Source organism: Ascidia mentula, chromosome 9 (genome assembly GCF_947561715.1).
Source record: "Ascidia mentula chromosome 9, kaAscMent1.1, whole genome shotgun sequence".
In the NCBI taxonomy this organism is placed as follows: domain Eukaryota; kingdom Metazoa; phylum Chordata; class Ascidiacea; order Phlebobranchia; family Ascidiidae; genus Ascidia; species Ascidia mentula.
The window spans coordinates 114763-137817 of NC_138574.1; the positions used below are offsets into that span (position 1 = coordinate 114763).

General features: G+C 41.5%; 2 protein-coding genes across 3 annotated transcripts; one reads left to right on the forward strand and one right to left on the reverse strand.

Moving 5' to 3' along the window:
- The first annotated feature begins 3486 nt into the window (after positions 1-3486).
- Positions 3487-12763, forward strand: LOC145914287 (discoidin domain-containing receptor 2-like). Its single transcript, XM_083002093.1, has 20 exons — positions 3487-3719; positions 5396-5495; positions 6692-6820; positions 6944-7046; positions 7741-7891; positions 8048-8235; positions 8324-8487; positions 8630-8850; positions 9129-9209; positions 9928-10142; positions 10302-10460; positions 10522-10645; positions 10705-10814; positions 10972-11146; positions 11207-11363; positions 11426-11506; positions 11575-11790; positions 11872-12106; positions 12177-12326; positions 12513-12763. The coding sequence occupies exons 1-20, from the start codon at positions 3626-3628 to the stop codon at positions 12696-12698; spliced, it is 3039 nt and encodes a 1012-aa protein (XP_082858219.1). The 5' UTR covers positions 3487-3625; the 3' UTR covers positions 12699-12763.
- A 138-nt stretch (positions 12764-12901) lies between these two features.
- Positions 12902-22900, reverse strand: LOC145914286 (pappalysin-1-like). 2 transcript variants are annotated; one of them, XM_083002092.1, is made up of 30 exons: positions 22480-22900; positions 22112-22346; positions 19912-20087; positions 19656-19828; positions 19407-19595; positions 19063-19243; positions 18823-18950; positions 18617-18762; positions 18064-18228; positions 17882-18010; positions 17682-17829; positions 17506-17627; positions 17261-17387; positions 16845-17040; positions 16693-16790; positions 16415-16507; positions 16234-16360; positions 16094-16184; positions 15723-16039; positions 15601-15673; positions 15307-15466; positions 15182-15255; positions 14884-15068; positions 14628-14777; positions 14196-14546; positions 14003-14138; positions 13785-13929; positions 13514-13661; positions 13227-13365; positions 12902-13176 (listed from the first exon to the last, which is right to left on the reverse strand). In XM_083002092.1, exons 1-30 carry the CDS (start codon positions 22834-22836, stop codon positions 13058-13060), a joined length of 4878 nt encoding a protein of 1625 aa, XP_082858218.1. In that variant the 5' UTR covers positions 22837-22900; the 3' UTR covers positions 12902-13057. The 2 variants fall into 2 exon arrangements, with proteins under 2 accessions (XP_082858218.1, XP_082858217.1); XM_083002091.1 differs by having other exon boundaries at positions 14884-15080.
- Between the last annotated feature and the right edge of the window lie 155 nt (positions 22901-23055).

A 23055-nucleotide genomic window follows, 5' to 3' on the forward strand; every position in this document is an offset into this window, starting at 1 on the left:
TCGAGGTTAAGAAAATTGGAACTGACAAACAGAAGCCGTTGCCTTGTTATCAACACAAGAGATTAAAACCGCTACTGGTCGTATACTAATTGTGCCAGGGACTTCTGCGGGAGAAAGCAGGTTTGGGAATCTTAGTGCAATGAATTAGTTTTTTAGGTAAAATTCCAAATGTTTCAGGATGTAAAACAAATTAAACGTGTTAATTGTGGTATTTTCACTTCGCTTGTCTCACAGCCGGTTAAACATTTTTCAGTCAAAATCCTCGGAATAAAATGTAATTTCACAGATCAATAATGTAAGTAAGCATGGAGTTAATATTATGAATTCTGCGAGCTGCTTGAACGCAATAATGTGGGATTTTAATGCAAAAGTCGGTTGGCTTTTTAATCTCTCAAACTTGGTTGGAAATTGTTGCAAAACACGTGGGTGTGAACTGACTACTGCGCAAGAATGTGGAGCATGTTTGGTTTGTGAGGAGGGAAGTTGAAAGTGGCTCAAATCCCCCCCAGATGTTTGAGGAACTCTGCTGGACGATCCTGAAACGGAGTGAGAACAAACAGTCGGGAAATATCTTCCCATGTGTTTGTATCTAACATCGCCTTCCTTGTTTGACAATCAGATCGCGCGCTCTCTGCGTCGCTTTACGCACCCGACTCCTAAAACCACTTGATTTCTTTTGTATCAAATTGTCTGGCGGCGTTTTTCAACTACATTTCCTGTCCTTGCTTCATGGCAGGTGCAGTTTGGTGATTCCTTTTAATTATTCACCGGTATGCGACTCGGTGGGTCAAAAGCACCCCTTTTCCTGTACAGCTTAATCCCATTTAAAATGACTGGAAAGATTGCCAGCTGTTATTTCTATTGATTTCTTGGATGAAGGTAAAATTACCCGAATAATAACTTTTATTTCGTTCGGTTCCTGGAAAAAAGTCAAAGATTAATTGGAGTCAAAATTATTTTTAATTCGTTAAATATTTTCACCTGCAGCAACTAAACTTGTAATAACGTTAGAAGTTACCAACAGGAATTCATTAAGAGGAAAATGCAGCATGTCAAAATATTTACAAACGCTGGCTTGAAAGTCCTTCTGACCCAAATGTTTATTTATTTATGTTTGTGAATTTGAGTTGGAGTCACGCACGGGTTCGAGTTCAACATTTGTCCTGCTTGATTTATTTCACGTAGAGAGGAATTTTGAAAGTGTTGGAAATGAATTCAAACAAAGAGATCAGTGGAGAATAACATACAGCTAACATACAGCTAACGTGTAACTGACGTGCAACTGACAAAGCAAAAACATCAAACGGATTTAATATCCAGATACCACAATCCATGTTTAACCAAGATATATCAGATAATACGTCCTCACGTACCTGTCCAATGCAGGGGGTTAACAATAAACAAATGATGTGCGTTACAAGTGGACGCCATGGCACGTCAAGTGGTGGAAGTGTGTAAATGACATGTTGTCTGTGACACGTGTACACTGGAAGCATCACAAACATGGATTTTTATTTCCTGCCGTAAACTTGATGAAAGTTGCCGCCCACCATTGTCCGATGCCTGGCGGCGCCCGATTTGGGGTCATTATAAGTGTTGTTCTTTGCGTAACAATAGAAGCGTTCGGTAATTACTTGTCACTGTCGCGAGCAACACTTTTGTATAATTTAATAATCAAAAACGACCATCTTTATAACGTATCGGTTTTTACGACCTGTGACGAAACGAGGAATGACGTCACCAGTGTTTTACCACGAAGACCATTTTGCTTCGATAGATGGTTAGTTAATTGTACCCGGAACCAATTTTCCATCTTTTTGAAAGCCAACTTATTCAGGCGTTCCACGTTGAACATCATATGTTGCTGATATTGAGGTGGGGGTTTCCCCATCAACTTTTCCTGACCCCTCCTCGGAGGGGGAACGACCGTCCATTCCAAAATAGGTCGCGTGGTAATCGATTGCTTCGGCGCCGCTTCAGGTTGCCGCACTGTGACATCATAATAGGCTTCGCTTTGTCTGATGTTAAAGGTTGTGGAATGAGCTTTTTTGGTGGTCTGCTCAGTTTGGAATTCATTAAATATGAAGATTTTTGAATCCGGATAAGTTGAATGTTTCTGTCATGGTAAAACTATAGTTTTGCTTCATTGATTCTAAAAATGAATTGTTTCGTTACCAAGACGACCTCACAGCCACGGTGAACTCCACATTGCATAGGTTTGGGTTTATTGAACAGTTTGCAGTCTAAAGACCATGTGACTTCGACCAAGAAAATGGAGTGAATTTAATTAAATTTTTATCATATACATTATTACGTAATATACCTTATTGTTGAGAAATAATTCCGATAAGGTTATGAGTTGACAACAACTGAATATTCTTGCTTTTCACCTTTTTATCGAAATGGAACCAAACTCCCCAAGCTCCAAGATTACTTTCGAAATTAAACCGTCTTTAAATTAAATTTAGCAACCGTCAGATTTAAGTGGCCTCTACCACGATTTTCCATTCGGTAGCTGTCGAAACTTATTCCATCACTTCACTGGCAATTGTTACGTCACACGGCAGTAACAAGGCCAGACGAGGTTTGTGGAGAAATTGATGGAGATATTTAAAAAATTGTTTTTATTTCGTTATTCGGTTCAACTTTGAGAAAAAGATTTCTTTGTGTTGGATTTCATGCTTCAAACTGGGTCCAGACGGGATACAGGATATTCTAACATTCACATTATCCACGCTTTATTGAAATGCGTTGGATAGGAAGCTCTTCATGTTGGGTTTGTACACACTATGTACACAGCTGGGGTGCAGTTTATCGAATGTACTTTAGGAACTTTCGAATGTATTTCCTGGAATAAAGTCGTATCATTTTGTTTGGTTTTTATGGATTGTTTTAAGTCTAAACTTGATTGTAATCGTCTGGGTATAATTGGATGCAACTTTATAAAACTTTTGCCATCAAGAATACATGGTTAACGCCGTCGATGGATGAAATCGTGAATAACACCTTGTCGCTCATGTGTAATTTAATCCTTGTCTGTGCAGTTGCATTACATCACGTTCAAATACACTCCAAGCACTCGACACGGTTGAATGGTTGTCACGTGACCGTACGCGGTGCGCGGGTTTTTCTTTCGTCAAAAAGGAAAAAAGATTCCAAATCGCTGTGCTGCCGGGCGAAGTCTGTTTCTGTTGTCAGAGTTGATTTTATTGCTTGGCTGTTTTGCGCTGCGTTCGATGTTCAGTTCAGTGGTTGTGAAGGTGAAACTGACTGCTGTCTTGTTTCTCATTTCGATTGTTTATTAATGTTTGTGAAATTGAGGAACTTCAATACAGTGTTCTTAGTTTCATTATATTATGATTCACTCAGCATAAAATTCAATGTAAACTCTAGGTTTGAGTGTAGATCTAATATTTCATGGGAAAGAATGCAGGCTTACAGTCGCAGCGTTCTTCAGTAAATCACCTTATGTTTGCCTCCAGGAATTAGTGGCGAGGTTGTGACAACTGACACAGTTTACACTAGTTAATAATCAAACCGCTGTGGAAAGCTTGACAAAGCAGTGGAGCTGTCTTGGTTCTTTGTAACGGATACATCCATTGAACATTCCTTTCATGTTACCGAAATGGTTGGTCAGTCTACCTGGCGTCGCGCGCTTCAACAATTCTTTCTCGTCGTCGCTCTATTATGCCATGACGTCACCGGACAGGTCGACCCAGGTAAGATTTTTATTTGAGGGATAACCATGGTAACACGGATTTAGCTTTGTTCGATTCTTGGCTCAGTGTTGAAGGTTGGGGGGTAATTTTCTGGCTTAGTGAAGCGCTTAAAAGTCCGCCGAGGAATTTCCTCCCACAGAATCGCTCCACAGTGAAAATTAACCCGGAAACTTGTTGGAAGTAAAAACCATTCAAAATATTTGGACACCTGTGCGTCCTTTGAAACTTGTATGTAGGTTTTACTTTTATTAGAAAACAAATATAATCTAACACTCATATTAAAGTAGAAAATAAATAAACAAAGCCGAAATTCTAATGTGATTATTTGGTCACAATGCGGTTGTTTTAAAACAAGTTAACTGTCCACTTGGGACAAACCCTAACTCCAATGTTAAGTGAGTTGTCGTTACCTAATCAAGCGCAACATGCCTTTTATGGTCTTAATTCAGACTCTGCATCAACTTTTACCAACCTTGGCTGTGGAAGTTAACAACTTAAACCTCCACACTTCATCGCTAAAAAATAAATAAATAATTTACTATTGGTTAAAAGTGAGGAATGCTGAATTATTCAAAGTAGAAAATTTGTGGACTGAAAATTTTTTAACGGGAAAATTTTACAAACCTGGAACAATTTCCCGCTCTTCAGACTCTTGAAATATGAGGAGTTGTGAAATTGTCGGTAATCCGCTTAATCCGCTTAAAACCAACAGCGCACTTAGAAACCCCCCTAACTCGACTACTTCGCTCGTTACAAAAAATTAAGAGGCACTTAGCGAACTACAATTCCACATAATCTTCACGAGCGGTTTCTTTTCACACTTCTACAATTACATAACGTCCCAAAACCTTTGCAATTAACAACACCGTTGCGGACTCGCCGTTACCTGCAGTAATGGTTATTATTTTAAATGTGCGTAAATTTATCCGAAGATAAGGAGGTTGTGTATTGTTTGTAACAAGCCCTGTGTGATGGTGTGGAATTACAAGTTCCAACTGACGCCACTCCCTCGGGAATTACGGGAACCAATGGAAGGAGCATATATTTGCCTTATCAGTTCACACACGAAGCTGATAAACATTTGGATGCGGGTTGACCGGGTGACCTGCAGTAACCTCTGGTATACGTCACGTGATTACGGTGGTGATCTACAGGGTTGCAGGGGTTACGTTGTCATTTATACGACGTGATTGTGGGCAGGGCCGCATGGTGTCACACTCTGTTGCATCTCATACGAGTTTTTACGACTCCGTTAAACAAAGATGGTTCGACCACAGTTTAAGATAATTGACCCCCCTCGGGGATGGATTAATATTAATGAGAGAACGCCCAGCTCCCCCGGTACAAGCTTTCCCCTTCTTCCTGCCAGTGTTTTTTTGTTGATAAGAATCTGTTAATTATCAGTGATGGTTTTGAAGCGTGCCACCAACTGTCACCCCCCTCATGCATTATGCATTAAACTCTGTCACATGTGCTTCAGTCCATACGACTTTGATTGGTTGAGAGATGTTCCACTCTATTATTTCTATGTTGCATTAGTTATTTTCCATGATGGAAACCATCGCGCTTTCACCAAAACTACTGCAGTGTTGAGGATAAATGTTTGTTGATGACGTCAGAAACTTAATAAATGTCCGTAAAATATTTCCAATAACTTTCACCCAAATCTTTCCCAGTATGTCGCCATCCGCTTGGAATGCATGACAAAAGAATAGCTGACAATGCTCTCACATCCTCGTCGTCGCACGCCTTTGGAACCAGCGCGAGATTCGCCCGGTGAGTTGCAGATTTTCCACCCTGAACATTTCGTCGACAACATTTCCAATCTTTACTTTTTATCGATTTTTTCCACTCCAGGTTTCCGTTGGTTTTAATTCACCTCAAATCAATCGATTTTTACTCCATTAGGATTAGAAAGGTTTTTAGTTGCCTTGCTTTAAAGCTCGAACCTCAGTTGATTCCAAACCCCGAACTTCCCAGACACATTTTCAATGTAGACAAAGAAGCAATAATGTTCCATTCTATTTCGTTGTTGCATCACAATTCACAATTGTATCGACAAACGTTTTGGATAAATGTTGGTGATTTGCATCAAAATCTTTTATCGGGTTTCGGTCTAGACTTCGTGAAGAATATCCGTCATTCTGACGGGTTTAATCGCACGACGACTTCCGCTATCTTTTCGCGTCTCTTCAATCCTTCAGTCTCGGTCCAATAACCTTACTGTGTGACAAGGGAATACATGATAACGTCTGATCTTTCCTATGTTATAATCTTATTTTACAAACTGGATTTAAACGAATTTTCCGTTGGAATAGAATCGGTTTCGGTGCAGCCGTTTCCCAAACAGGATTATTTCGTCAAACCGAAACAGCAGCTCTGCGTGTTTATGTCTGACGCACTTATCAGTAATGGCATTGTAATAGGATTCAAAGCAGCTTTCAGCGATTTTGCAATCAATGCATTTGTGTTTGCTAGTAACGCAGTTTTAAAACTTGGCGAATCGCATTTCGCACTGCAGCATTACAACATAAGGAATATTGGAGGACGTTAAATTATTTTGTGTTGAATTTAATTTTAAACTTAATGCAATAATTGGGCCCCTGTTGGGATGAAAGTTGATGACAAAAATATCGAAAGCCTCAGCATAAAACCATGGAGCGCATCAGGAGTCAACCTAAGTTATTTTACCCGAGGCCGAATTTACATCAAACATCAACTTATAATCCCACGAGGCAACGCTTAAAGCTAGTTTGAATCAACGCTTCATTATGAGAAACAATAAGCTTGCCACTCTGTTATGACGACAGAAAGGAGTTTTCTAACATGTGGTGTTTACATGTTGGGTGTTCTTGTGGAAAAAAACACCTGATAATTATCTGATGCCCAATTGCTGACTTTTAATGTACAAGTTTCTTCAATTGCATTAATATTCCAAACGCCATCAGTAAATAACTTCCAATATGTTACAGATTAAACAGGGAAGACGCGGATGGTGCTTGGTGTCCAAATGGTTTCGTAAACCCTGGAACTGAGAAGGAATATTTACAAATTCACCTCCCTAACCCGAGCGTCATCACAATTGTTGCCACACAAGGAAGGTGAGAGCTCAACATTAAACTTTCCTAATCCTAATCTTTCAAAACTTTTACAAACGGGGATTGATTCAAAGTCTTCAATGTTAACTGTAATAAGTACTCACAAGCGTCACCTGGTGTTCACAGGAACGGTGGAGGTGTAGGTCAGGAATATGTGAGCACGTACAAGTTTAACTACTCAAGGGATGGACAGAATTGGAAGCAGTGGTCGAATTACCAGGGACTGAACGTGAGTATAACCAATGACGACATTATTATTTTCTGACTTATTTTCTTGTCTCGTCACAATGGGTTTGTTTAAACAGCTGCGTTTTCGATAAAATGTTGAATTCCTTCATAACCTGTTGTTTACGTTTCACAACAATTTATTTAAAATGGTTGCGTTGTTTGTTTTTTCATTTGTTTGTGAGATCCATAAAACACCCGGATGTCCCACTTCCAAATAATATTTGCGTTAAATCTGTTGTTATAGCAACCTAGAAATTCCTCAATATTTACAATTTAATAATGTATTAAAATCCCAAAACAGCGATCTTTAGACAGCTCAGATCGATTTATTGAGAGAAAAATATATTTCGCCTAAAACGGCATCATCAGTTTCTCCATTTACCAAAACTTATTCAAATAGAATGAATAAGTTTTGGTAAATGGAGAAACTGATGATGCCGTTTTAGGCGAAATATATTTTTCTCTAAATAAATCGATCTGAGCTGTCTAAAGATCGCTGTTTTGGGATTTTAATACATTATTATTGATACGGTGTGTGATCGACAGCCTGCCAGGGGCCTTTGGTTTTTTGATCCAGTTTTGATTTACTAATCACATATTTACAATTTAAATTTGTTTTAAGTTTGAAGTCAAACTATGCAATAAAATCAACAACAATTTGTCCAAGATTTTAACTGACTACCTCCAACTTTTAGAAACTTCAAGGCAATACTGACACGACCTCTGTGAACAAACAATTGATTTCACCGCCAGTCACTGGAGTGGAATATGTTAGGGTAATCCCCGTCACAAACCGACCACTCTCCGTTTGTCTCAGATTGGAGTTGTACGGATGTCCATGGGAATGTGAGTATATCATCATGCTTTGTTTGTTCCAGCGATATTTTCCGAAAGGTCTTACCCAAAATGGCGTGGCGTATTTACCAGGAAACCTCTCACAAACCTTCAACAGAACAAATAGTTTTTTGTAAATGTAATAATAACTATATTATTACATCACAGCGGGTCTCTTTTCATACGAAATTCCCACCCCTGTTGATTCTGGGACTTACCCGAATGTTCGTTCTTCGGGTAGAACGGTTACAAGTTATTCGGATGAGACGTACGATGGCATGAAAGGAACCCGGATGTTCCGTGGGGGTTTGGGGCAACTCACAGACGGGGTTGTCGGGGATGACGATGTTGGGAAGGTAATGTCGGGTTGGGATGCCATCATGCCGAATATTGGATTCACAATTTGTTTCTAAACTTTGAATAACAATTAATTGTTTAATCCAGAGCAACTCGCGGAACTCCAGGGCTTCTCTCGGTTATGATTACGTGGGTTGGTCGAAGCCTGTAGACACGGATAAAACTGTAACTATGTATTTTCGTTTCATCGATATCCGTAACTTCACGGAGATGAGAATCCATTGTAGCAACGACATCAGTATCGGAGCGAGGTATGTTGACCTCTGTGATGTTGTGTGACCTCTGTGATGTTGCGTGACCTCTGTGATGTTGCGTGACCTCTGTGATGTTGCGTGACCTCTGTGATGTTGTGTGACCTAGGTGATATTGATATAACCCAATGTTTCCACCCAGACTCTTCTCCTCCATCGAAATCGCGTTCGGTTTAAACGGAGTGACGTACCCCAACACCGCGGGATCTCCCCACATGAAATACCGCGTCAAGGATGACGCAGGGGACACGTCATCGCGTTTTGTCACCATCCCACTGAATCACGTAATCGCTCGTTACATCCGGACTCGCATCCACCTCCGAGATCGCCTCCTCCTCATCAGTGAGATCCAATTCATCAACGGTTCGTCCACTATCTCGTTTCACTTCCAACCTTGTATAATCCGGAGGATATCTCTTCCATCATTTTTACTTGACATCAAAGTTGTTTATTTTATTCCCAGGTCGAGTTAAAACATTTTTGTTTAAGTGTTTTGGGAAAATATTATTCTATTGCATAACGAGCAACCAATCAGAAACTCGTTAATTTCTACGTCACATGCGGGAAATCCCCAATCAACGCATGTCTGTTTTTGTTGCATGTTGTTCTGTGTGCACGGTCCCTTGTTACGTCACAAACAGAACAATCGTGGTTCGTTCCGCCCCCAGAGGCGCTCTTGCCCCCCAAGCCCCCTCCACGACCAACGTGGCCAGCCCTGCCAGGTGATAGTGCGCCACCTTGTGTCAGCTTCAGCCGGACTTTCTTATTTGCACTTAGATTTGATTTTGTTTTAATCTAACCATGGGTGATTCTGCTTCTTGATTAGCTTTGCATGCAGCTTGCTATTTTGCGAAACTTAAGTTTCTACCGCTGTGTGGATTCAGTCTACCATGCTGGTTGTTGAGGTGGGAATCTCCCACTTGTCGCCAAACTATAAAAAAAACGTGACTGAAACGAAAAAGTTATATTTGTGTTAATGTTTTAAACTTTAACTACTGAAGTTGTATTGGGTATTAAGGCGACACAGACACACCAGGCTCAAATGTTAATCGATTTATATGGAAAATTTGGCAGAGTTTGTGTAGCCTCGGGGCAACATGCGGTCAAAACTCAGCTGCCGTCTCCTTAACTCATGTGCCAGGGTTTGTTTCATCTCTCATGGGATTTAATGTCTAGTCGTGCCGAGGTTTTCCAGGGGAAGACGATTTTCATAAACCACTTGGCACAAATCCTTACAGTAATTAACTTTTGGCTTTAATTCATTTCAATCATTGCATAATTCGGGTTATTTTCCCAAAACATATCAACACAATCTGCTTACGATTAGTATTTCGCATGCAAGTGTCACTCACTGCTTTGCTGCCTCTACCAATCAACCCATTATGTCGCTTGCTCCACATCCGAAATGTTAAAACTTTCTAATGAGAATATTTTCTTCAGCTCCATTGACACCGGATGCCACAGAGCGATATTTAGCTGAAAATCCCGTGGATAAATCGGCAGATGGGAGTAATGAGTCAACCGAAGCTACTGTAACTCCAACCCATGTTAACTTCATCCCAATAATTGTGGGTTGTCTTGTCGGTGTCATTGTTCTCTTGGTCGTCATAGTTCTTGGGCTCTGTTATCGTCAACACCGACTCCGCAAGACTCTGGTGAGAACTTGAATGAATGCAACTTTGTAAACATTGAGTGAATTTGTTGACCTGCTAAAATATTCCCTGATGCGTTCGCATGGAACTTCCTGCCATCCACGCCATGCATCTGTTCACAAACCGCATGAATATTTAATAATTCCTAACATTCTGCTTTAGACACCTCCCAGATATACTTACACCTCAAGTACAAGACCTGGAGGGAACAGAAACGACCACATGGTGACGCTAACACCCCTGGTCACGCAATCCGGACCAGGAGCGTCACACCAAACCACAGTAATGACGGAAAAGCCTCCGGTTCCAATATACCAAGAGGTAAAAGGTCATTTGACGAAAAGTTGAACCACGTGATATTCAACCTTCATTTGACCTTCAGATCGACCCGGTTCCCACCCGCATTCCACACGATAATGTGTACTTGGAGCCAAATGACGTAGTGATGACGTCACCTCCACCGTATCAAAGTTTACCGGAAGTGACGCAGTTAGCCGAACAAGCCAGTACGTCACGACATTCTTTGTTTGTCACCCAAATTAATTCTAGTTTTATTTTTGTGCAGATTCGAAGCGTCGTCAGTTCGATCAACCTGATGTATTGAAACATGGTGAAAGCAGCAACACTTCACACTATGCCGAGACAGATCTTTTCATGGCCACATTCGATGCTCAGGTATTCAATGTGCTGCAAGTGTAAGAACATAGTTACGTTTGTACAAATGTGCCGCCTAACATACGTGATCGCTCCAATGTACAAGCTTTATTAACATACAATAATTTATTCAAGCGTTGCTACCAAACGTTTCACAACTTCTCAACTCTGTTCGCAGCCGATCCAGGGAGTGACCGGGAATAATATTTATGCGGTTCCTTGGTCAAGTCCCTCCCCCAAACGACAACGACGTCACAAAGCAAACAAGAAAAATGGGACTATGACGTCAGTTGATGATGCAACTACTTCTTCTTCCACGCCTTCCGCAGCCAGTACGCTATTGGCTGACGCAGGTAAATCTTGAGATTAGTCAAATTCACAACGTAAATATTCACCGAATTCATCATTTGCAGAAGAAAGATTGGGACTGCTCACTGATTTAGGGGATGACCCGCCGGAATTCCCCCGTAGTAAACTCAAATTCATTGAGATTTTGGGTGAGGGTCAGTTTGGTGAAGTCCAACTTTGTAAAGCCGATGCAAGCATACGACAAGTTGCCGAAGAAGATGGGTGAGTTTATATTTGATTGATGAAATATTTCAAAAATCTGACAAACTTGTTGGGAATTGTAGATTCCATATATCCGGAGCGCCAGAGGAATCTGTGATGGTAGCAGTGAAAGTTTTGAGAGAAGACGCATCATCCAACGCAATGTAAGTATTTCTTTGATGTTTCGTAATTTATTCAAGTTTTCTTTATTTTAAGTTTGGTTTTTTTCCAGGGATGACTTTTTGAAGGAAGTGAAAATCATGGCCAGACTTCAGGACCCAAACATCGTCCGTTTGATCGCCGTCTGCACTCAGGATCAACCTTATGCAATGATAACCGAGTACATGGAGAACGGAGATCTCAACCAGTATCTGCGTGGATTCGGAACCGATTTTCCCGCATCTTCACCAACTTCTTCCAATCAGGCGCCACCACTTCTATCGATCAGGTAACTGTTTTATTTTGCACTTGGGTAAAGTCGAGTTAATTTAAAAACGCAAATTTATTAACCACGTGATTACGTCATCAGCAATGACATCATCATGATGATGGCGGCACAGATTGCATCCGGAATGAATTATTTGTCGTCATTAAACTTCGTTCATCGGGATCTCGCGACTCGGAATTGTCTGGTTGGATCCGATCATTCGATCCGGATCGCCGACTTTGGAATGTCGAGGAATATGTACCAGAGTGATTACTACAGGATACAGGGTAGAGCTGTTCTTCCCATCCGCTGGATGTCCTGGGAGTGTGTCCTCATGGTAGGTTGGGATGATGATGACTTCGTTTTCCTCCAAGTATTCGATGTTAAAGAATTTTCTGATTGTTCAGGGGAAGTTCAGCAGTGCGAGCGATGTGTGGTCGTTCGGTGTAACTCTATGGGAAATGTTTTCCCTATGCAAACACCAACCTTTCTCAGCCTTGAGCGACCAGCAAGTGATAGAAAACATGCACCACATGTTCAGACGAACTAGAGAAGAGGTGATTAATAATTCATTAGTTTTCTCTTAATCCAGACGCTCGTCAATAATTCAAATAGAGACTTCCTAATGCATGGACTCAAGAAGGGAAATACTTTGCAAAGTTAGAACTAAAAGCCTTTTTGCAACTTTTTAATAAATCATCATCTATAAACAGAATTTGATTCTTCTTTATCCCTGTGTTAAGGTTTATCTTCCACGGCCGAAACGATGTCCCGCCGCCCTCTTCAACATGATCAGACAATGTTGGAAACGTTCGCCTGAAGACCGACCAACTTTCCAGCAAATGCAAACCTACCTACTTGAAAAAGTTCGATCCAAACCGGATGTGAAAACAAAACCTCCCCAAATCAAACCCCCTCCGCCAAAGTGACGTTCTCGTGCATGACGTCACGAGTTGGTGTCGTATTTTCAAGCTGCTTTGGCCGTGTGGGACGTTGGAGGAGGTTACAAGTTCAAAACTTTGTCAGAAGTTGTCAAATTTCTGAAACTTATTTTTATGTTCACGTTTTCCCACTCGCACTGTATTTTATCTCCTGGTACCTTTATTTACGTCACTGGTACTTTTCACATTGATTCACTCAATCGCAAGAGTTTATTGTCACAAGAAATAAAAATCACACATTCCTACGTCACCATTAATGACGTCGACGTCCAGGGTCACTTTTTTCAAGGTTGTCAAAAATAAATAAAATGTAGAAAAAAATGTGTTTTGCTGAAGTCGTTCGTCGACTAAAACTTATTATCCGGATCACGTCGGAATCGAATTCTTCTGTTCCGATTCGAACGAAACCTCATGACCTCGTTGCCCTTTTTTCGGTGTCTTCGTCTACCGCCACGTAACTTCCGGCCTGTTAAATGTTTACTTCCGGTTATCAATAATTTTTGCAAGGGAAACCACCTTGGTTCGTTCTTCTGCGAGATTTCCTGTTCAGAGCTCGGGCTGCACCTTTCCGCTGGGTGGCGCTCCCTTTCATTTCAATGCTGTTTGGGTCCTTGCACTCACACCGATTCGTGCAGGTTCTTGGAAAAGGTTCGACCTGAAAAAAGTCTTGAATTAAACTTTTGCAATGGCGTCACCACAGAAAATGACCCAGTTATATAAAATATGCATAAATCTTGTAAACCCGAACAGTTGAGTTTGGGTGCTCTGTCAACAACGAGTAACATGGCTCAGACGTAACAAACCTTGCCACTAGGTGTCGTGCTGGCGCAACAGTCGCCATTATCCCAGTTGCAGTGATTTCTATTGTTGTCAGGGTCACACCAACCGTCACCCAGGTCTTCTACGTAACACTCACTCATGCATGACAGTGAAGAGAGGTCGGGGAACCACCTGATTGTGAATGCAGATATTTAAAAGTTTCTGTGGAAAAAACTTGGGCGTAAATTTGCAATGCTGAAACCCATATGGGTGAGAATACAATGTTTGTGACTGACAACAAAGGTGTTGACTGACCTTCCATGACCTTCACACACAATAATTTTTTGCGCCTTTACTAGATCTTTCTGATCACGTGATCTGATTTTGGTCGTTGATTGGTGGGAATTATTGATGACGACATCGTGATGTGCAGCTTTGCAAGTTGCGATGCATGTTTTACCTGAAGTTACAACGTAACTATGTCTGGTTGAAATCACAGGAAAATATTTAAATCAGTTTAGGTTGAAACCCACCCACTGTGTAACCGCTGCACTCGAAGTTGAGGTCATGTGATTGTTCTGGATGACTGCATTCGTCAGGAATTGACGTACATATGGGTAGTTCCCCTACCCAGTGTCCAGATTCATCACAAGTTACCTTTTGGTCTGTCTGCAATATTAGCATAAAACTTCAACACGATTTCATGGAAATCCACAAGGAACACACCTTGCCACTCCCCCTGCCACACCCACATACGCTTCCAGGTCTCCTTCCTCCAGAACAATTGTATAACCCACTATCTACGTCATCAAACTCGTCACACATCACTGCCTCGCACCGAGGTCCCGACCAATCACCGCTATCCAAACAAGTCATGCGGAACGCGCGTCTTCTTTCTGGCATCACGTGATATCCAGCTACGCATCGGTAACGACAGGTTTGACGTGGAAGAAATACGCCCAGGCGTGACGTCATGCATCGTGACATCACGGCGTGGTAGCGATGGGGAGGGGGACCGCATGTTGATATGCAACCTTCGCCGATATCCTCCCAACTTCCAGAGGTCGAACATTTCACCTTGAAAATAATTTATTTTCAAGAAACTAGTTAGGTGATGTTTGCATACAACCCCGATGTGGTTGAGGCCAATTTCAGCACCTGTTTGTTTTGTTGGCCATCCGGGCATCTAACTGTACACACGGATTGCAAATTAAATACGTCAGAACACGTCACGGCTGAGTGCAATGCCTCACACGTGACTGTCATGCATGACAAGTTTCCAATCCATTCACCGTCTACGCAAACGACCTACACAATAAAACCAAGTAATTTAACATCGACTGATCCATATATCTGGTCACGTGACTCAGCTTATCTACACATAGAGTGAAGCAATCATAATAAGGGGATTCACCTCTCCGCTACCAGCAGGCCTCATTCTTTCAGGACACGACAATCTGCAGGATGTCCCGTTCCTTACTGATGACGTCACACGGGGACATTGAACCACGTCATCATTTGGCAGCAAACAATCGTTCTCTCCCTGGGTTGGCACGTGACCGCAATCCAAGCATTCCTCTTCTGACGTCACTCCAACACCTGCAACCGTATCTGAACAAATCAACACAATAAACGATTAAAAAACTTTTACAAAGCGAAATAACTTTAACATTCAGACATTCTGAGTGAAACAGTTAGAACCTATATCGAACCTGTGACGTCATGGATGTTCTTTTCATCTGAAATCGTCCTGAAAGCCACAGAATCAATCGCAAGGAATCCCGACCTGCAAGTTTCACAACGTAAGTCGGTCAACACATCTACCAACTTATCTTACCACTGATGGAGGGTGATCGTATCCACTGGACCGACGTCATCAACTACATTTTGATTGGGTATCCAGTGAATCACGTGGCCAGTACACCATCGTAGAATTCTCGTTTCTGATTGGACAAGATGTGACTGGCCAAGCGTGTCGATGAGTGATATCGGAAAATCTGGAGGGAAGCAGTGGAATTTGTTAAAGTTGCAGCAATTTGAGGGGAATGAAATGTTTTGGTTGCCAGGTTTGCTATACTTTCTGTGTTGTTCAGACAATATGGTATGTACGTAATTCTGTTAACGTTCTTACCCGCATCGGCCACAAGATCATCAACAACGTAAATTAAAACACTTGACAGAGTCACCGATTTCCCGATACTGACCTGGAATAAAACAAGTTTAATTCATAGAAACAATAAGTATTCAAATTACCTCAAGTCCCATGAAATGATCGTGGTCACATGGTCGCCACACTTGACTGGAATCAACTATTATGTCACAATACAACTCCGACTGTAATGACATGGCATTGGGCAAACCGGATATAGTGACGTTGGGATCACTGCATGACGTATAAAGTGACGTCACGTCGTCGATTTGATCAGTTCGCATGGGAGTCGTAAGGAAGCGAACGTTTGACGCCCAAACGTCCATGTAGTCCTGTGACGTCATAGGACTACATGTGATGTCACCATGCCAGGCCACTGAATCAAGGATTTCGGATATGACGTGGCACTCGCTAGGTTGATCTAAACAAGGATTGTCTTAAGTAAGTGAGTTTGGTGAAATTGTAACATCCTCACTTTTACAAACAAATCCCTCCTCAACCCCACAATTCGGACTACATCCGTCATCCCCATCCTGATTCCCGTCATCACATTCCTCTTCTCCACACTGTTAACCCATTGTTACGTAACAAATACTCCCCATAAACTCCACTTACCTGTACAATGCTATCACCACAAATAGACTGTCCGAAAAAATACGTAACTGGCGACGTTACGTCACCGATGATGTCATTTACTTTGGGTTGGACACTATACGTATACTCTACGCCGTCCTTCAATCCTCTAAAATGATTGAGGATAAAATTTTATTACAAACTCCATATCTTTATGTCCTACTTGTCTGTGTAGAAAACCTCATCAATCGTGATGAAGTCGTTTTCGGAAAATCCATCGAAGTTCGGGATTCTTCGGATGCGATACGAGGTCTCACTGTAAAATATTACATTTTGTCTTTTGTAAGATTCCTGATACTTTTGAAGTTATTTATATTTTGGTAAAAACCACTGGTGTTAATTGTCAATATTAAACAACCCAACTTGCTGTGAAACTCTACGGTTGGAAAATAATTCACAAAACAATATGTTTGTCACATTTCTTAATACTTTCAAGCAAACCTGCAGGAGCGACAGGACCGGTGATTGGTTGGTGATATGATTTCTATAGCATCAACAGCTGTGTATGTGTGACGCACGTAAACACGAATGCTCGAAACCTGTGAAAGAAAAATAAATTTTCATCAACTTGCACCGGGAAATACCCAGCTTACCTCTGTATCAACGTCTGTTCTCAATGTCAGTGGTTCCCCACATTTAGCACGGTGCGATCCCAGTGACGTCACCGTTCCGTCATTGTGACGTAATTCGATTTCCCGTACGCTGGAAGTAGATTCAGTCCCATAAGTCACCCACAGTCTTATTTGATGAGGAACGACCTCTGTCTCAAAACTAAATTCGATGAAGCACCTGCAACGATGACGTCATAAAACATTTCTCTCCAATAATTTGTTAAGTTTTCACGGGAACTTACCGTTTATCCCACAACATCATGTTTTCACGTGAAACTCACCGTTTATCCCACAACATCATGTTTTCACGTGAAACTCACCGTTTATCCCACAACATCATGTTTTCACGTGAAACTCACCGTTTATCCAACAACATCATGTTTTCACGTGAAACTCACCGTTTATCGCACAACATCATGTTTTGTGTGTGGTCCAGAGCCATCCAGAAGTTCATGCCCCTCATTGAGCAAGGGTCTTGATCCGGAGGACCCGTGGCTTGATCCGGACTTTGCTGGGAATCCAAAACTTGATGAACAAATGTGAAATATTAACTCCTTGCCTACAACTAAACCTGGTACGTTATCACACATAGCAGAAGATAATCTACACGTAACATGGCGTGAATTGTGACGTATGTAACCACCTGGTGACGTAGCACTTGACGCGAATTGTCTCAAGGCTTTTCCCGCGTCGCATCTTGCGTCACAATCACGTTCATCACGTGACCCGATCCCCAAGGGGGGAAGCCACCCGATAGTGACGGATCTGAAGTTAAAACGAGATTCAGAATGTTGTTGACATTACCAGTAATGACGTCACCTGTCGTGTACAGACGCAGAAACGATTTTAATAGAAAGTGGAATGCTGGGAATTTTTTCATCTGGTCTCCAGTTGGGATAAATGAGTTCGAGGTAGCAATGCATGCGAGCTGTCTGTTGCCTGGTGAAAGTGTCCTGGCAGGAACCATCTGGAAAACTTTCATGTAACATTTGCCAACCGTGGAAATAACGTTGTCTCACCTGCGTAACTCATAAAGTTTGAATACGGAGTGTTGGAGAAAGTTTGGAACCCACAACGATCTTGTGAAGTCACCGGATCCCCACACATTGTGTTGATGGGAGTCGGGTTCGTATCCAGACATAAATCACCTGGATGAAGAGAAGTTGAATCTGAACCTCCAGCAAATATTCTTCCTACCCACCTTTCAACATGGAAGGTTCCATCTCAACACAATCACTGTCACAATTCACATCCCTTCCGAGTCCATGGTGAACATGCAACAAACCCAGGTTGTGACCGAATTCATGGATAATTCCCGCCATCTCACTAGCGCTCTCGTATGGTTTAAGTTGTACCACTGTCCCTCCTTCACAAATATATCACGTGACATTAGGACTAAGATTTGATAATCTCCAGGAAAATCCATCAGATAAACGAAAACAACAATAAGTCTGTTAAAATATACGCAGTTTAAACTGAGGTTTAAGCTTTAAAACCTGAAGCTTCCAGTTAATTCCAGACATCGGGATGATTAAATACGTAAATGTTTGGACAACTTAACTCAGATCACTCATCGGATTCAGTTCAAGTTGAAACGCAACCTGGATGGTCTGGATCAATTGACGGAGTAATTTTTCACACAAGCCCGATAAAAATAATTAATTACTCCGTTGACTGAGACAACACACCACGCAAGTTCGGTATCGCGATAATCGTGATCGTTCCAACATCCCCTGCAATGTTTCACTTCACACCTTGGTTGGTGAAAACTTCTTTGTCCCAAGGAAACGTTGCCATTCCGATAGAATTAGGGTTGCTCCAGTTGGCGAAGATAACGTTCAGATGAAGTCTGTTGTCCACATTCAACGTTTCCTTGTATTCTGACACCGAAAGATCAGCCCTACACAAAACACAATATTAAGCAAAGTCGAAATTCTTGAAAGATGACGTAATCACTCACTTTATACTTCCTGCTTCTGATGCTTCGCATTCAATTGTTTTTTCACGCAGTGACGTATTAGTCACGTGAATAACTTCGTTCACCCACGTGATGTTGTAGCGATTGAAGATCAAATTCAAGTAATTATGCTGGAATTGCACAGAGGTAAGTTTAAGTATATTGAAAACATCTATCTGGACTGAAGGGGGAACTTCGACTAACTTGAATCAACGGAAGAAAACTGAAGCACCTTTCACTCACCTGCCTTCTAACTTCATCTATAGAAATCATAGGATTCGTTCCATCGTCGTTGCTGACGTTGACGAAACGATATCGAACAATCTTCGGTCTACGCAATCTCCACTGGGTGGCGTAAGTTAGTGCCACATCCGGGTTATCGCACACAGTTTTGCCGCAAGGTGGCACCACAACAGGTTTATGTCTATGGATTGTAGCTGACGTAAGAAAGGGATTTTTGCTTGTTATGTTTTGTATCAAAAATTATCATTGTAAAATGCAGACGCCTCTGGTTCCATTAACGCATGGTGAATATTCAAAACATACTTTTCTTCAAAAACAATTTAAAATCTCATCGTAATTCCTACCTATGTCTTGGTTCTGTTGGTGGATTTTCTTCAACTAGGAAAGCGTTTCCCCCGTGGGTTTTATTCCAAAGTCTGGTGTCGTTGAATCCTTCAAACAGAAGTTCGTCTCCCGTAAACGTGTACATTCCTTTCCTCACTTCCCGCTGACTTTTCCAACCTCTGTTTAGTTTAATATTCCCGATGAGACCCCTGCGAATGAACGAGTAGAGTTTGAGTTAAACCGCCATCTTGTGGTAAGTGTGTTATCACCTGTAGCAATGCGACCCCTCCACTCTGCACCCGACAGCAAGTTGTAAACACGTGGTGGCGTTATGGAGCGGATCTTTCATGTGAGCCACGATTTCGGCGGGAACAGCGGACACCGTGACACCGTTTACGATCATATGAATCGACAAACCATCATATGATGCACTCACGTGAGTCTATGAACAAAATCAAGTCAAATCTTTTGAAGTTCAAATGTAGATTTCCATATTATCACATTCGTGTTTTCCCCTGGTCTCACCCATTCGTTTGTTTTGATGCAGAATGGGGAGGAGGCCGCTATGTTCAACCTCCCACTTCGTGAATGCATTTTCACAAATAATCCCGAACACGAGAGTAAACTTTGATCCTTTAATCCAATGGTCCACAGTTTTCTGCGCATGCGCACATCGTCCCCACATTGATGAGCGTTCAACTCTGTGGAAAAATAAATTCGGGAAAAAATGAGAACACGAGATTCCTGGGATGGCCATAGAATTTCCAACAAATATTTCGGTAAAAGTTGGAGTTGAGGAAGATGCCGAGCCACAAATAAGAGGTAATCTTCAAACGACAGATTCATAACCTCCCATCAGACAATCATTCAAGCGTGAAGCTGACGTACCCTCTACCTCCAGGCTTCGCACGTGATCGCAACCGAACAATCCAACTACGTCATTCCACAATCGGAAAATTTCATAACAAGCACTCATGTTTAGGGGGGCGTTATATACACACGCATTGATGCGTCACATAAACATCTGCGCATCAAACACTCCCGCTCATCCGTTCTAATCCTTGTTATGGACGCTCAGTTGAGGACAAATAGTCAGAAGATCCTGCATTCTTTCATGGAACAATGAGGGATTATTTCGGTGATTGTTCACGTTCGGAAGCAAGGCCACGATATTTCCCGATATCTTGGATGGAAGTTGTCCATATTCCACTCTAATGGTTGGGGTTCGAACACATCATGACAATACTTTTTTGCACAATCGTGTTGTATATTTAATTCACAAGGTCGGAAAATACGTCCCCAAATCCACGGCACAGCAAAACTTATTTCATTGATTATTGGTTGAACTCGGAATTAAAACCTGGACAAGGTTGAAATAAAAAATAGCATTCGGAAAATTGATTAAGCTACTCATAATTTTGTTGACTTTGAATTATTTTTCTGTTTGTTTCAAAGTCTTGGTCAAAGTTTTTTTCAGGCAATTGAATGTTGAATGCGATGATGTTGTGGTTGATAACACAGCTTTGATGTCTGGAGAAACGTAGGAGAAACCGCCACTTAATATAAAGTACTTAAACAACAACACGTGGAACTTGGTGGGATTTGTTTGTCACAAGAATGGAATGAATGTAACTGATATTCCGAAGTTGATATTTTCTCTACAAGATTTAAACTTTCTGTAGAAGACTCAGGTTGGTTTCGCACAAATAATCTGGTTGATTGTTTTCAAGGTCTTATCTGTGCGAAGCAAATAAAATGTCCCAGTTCCCCTTTAAAACTTCATCTTTAAATCTTTAGTTTCCCTTTAAACCGATCAAATGTGTCATCATTTGCCGCGAGTTGAGAAAGATTAAAATCAAACTAAAATTGTCTGTCACGCTACACAAGATAAACTTTCAGTTAAAAGCTTCTCCAGGTATGTGACCGAGACGTTCTAGTTGTGGCGATAATTTGGCCGGAAATCGATAAAGCAAGTCTGTGCTTATGCGGGTAGACGTGTGCAAGATACGGGGTTGGAGGACGCCGAGGCCACTTAAGGGTTTGCTGCGTTTTAAATAAGGCGTGAATTTTTCCCAGCGGATCAAATGCCATCCACGACCTTCAGAGTTTCTCCATAACAAGGGTTTGAGCCAGGTTGTCGAACACTGTGCAAATAATCGCCCCCAACCCCCCACAGGTGCACCAAGATTGATTGTGATGTCAGCAAGTAAAACGCTGATGAAATTTGTGGTTTAAGAAATCCAGTTACAACTATTGAGTCCATCGAGGTTATTCTTTCATCAACATAAAAGCAAACAGAATCATTCACAATTTCCCAATATTAAAAACCTGTGGCGTTTTTGACGAAATAATTTGATGAATTCTTGGATCTTTCTTCAGCCTGGCCTTGCTTAAGAGATTTAATCACATTCAGAACCACACAAACATACAACCGTAAGACATACGACAAGTTTTGAACTAAAACTCTCAACCTCGTGGACGAAGGTCATGTGAAGGTTAAGTCGAATGGGATCAGGTACCACGTGTTTGAGAGTCTGACACCTTGTGCAAGGACATGGTTGAACACCAATTTGTCACAACCAAGCAAGTCGAACAATTCGTTAAATCTGAATTTTTCAGCAGATCTCGTCCATGTGCAAATGTTCAATAACTCGCTACAGTTTACCTTTAACTTTAAAGGAGAATATGTAAACATCACAAATAATAAAACTGGAAATCTTCTCACCAAATATTGTCGCTGGGTTTCTTTGTCCCCCATCCGGTTTCAACCAACTTTCCATCGTAAAACCCGACAACATTCCATCGATTCCCGCCAAGGAAGTATTCAACTCTGCAGAAAGTACGTCACGTCCGGAGAGGTACAATGATGAGGAAGTGACGTAGCCACCGTTTTCCTGGTCGGAATTCGATCGTTTCGGTCGATGTCGTCTCTTAGAATGGATCGGTTCTTCGATCAACTCCTGGAACAAGAACAAAGATTTCTAATTTCGTCTTTTGACATCTCAGCGTGATTTCTTGTCGATAAAGTGGATTTTCCTTTGAGGTTTAATATTATTGGGGATAAAGGGGATCGGGATGTAATTTATTTCAAACCTGGAATCGTTTTGCAGATTTCTTCTCGGATAAAATTTCAGTGAAACAAGGTTCCTTGTTTGTAATTTTGAGATGTTCCTTGGCCTCCTTCCAGTCCTTGTAAGCCTCCGTAGTTGAAATTAATTCCTGCCTCCTTTTCTCGCGGAGTCTTTTCCGTCTTTTGTAATTCGTGATTTGTTTTCTTCCTCCACGTAAAGTTGATCCCTCAGCAAAAATCATCGAGTTGAAATTTCGTCTCGCACCAACCGCTGTGACGTCATCATCCTGATCCAACCAAATGACGTAACACATCACAACCAAAACCGTGACGAAACACATATGACGTAAAGTGCTGTTACGTCGTCCGCAAACAGTCATGATGGGAAATAAATTAGAACTTGGTCAAACAATGTTTCCAACATTCAGAGTTACGTTAGGTCTTGAACCTGGAAATACAAACGTGGTTTTGATGATTATTTGGAATTCGGTGCCCAAATATGGTTACGTGACAAACATGTTTCATCTCATTTATAATTCTCTATTACGTCAAATAACTTTCACGCAAACCAATTTCCCGCCTAAACTTGTGCCATCTTT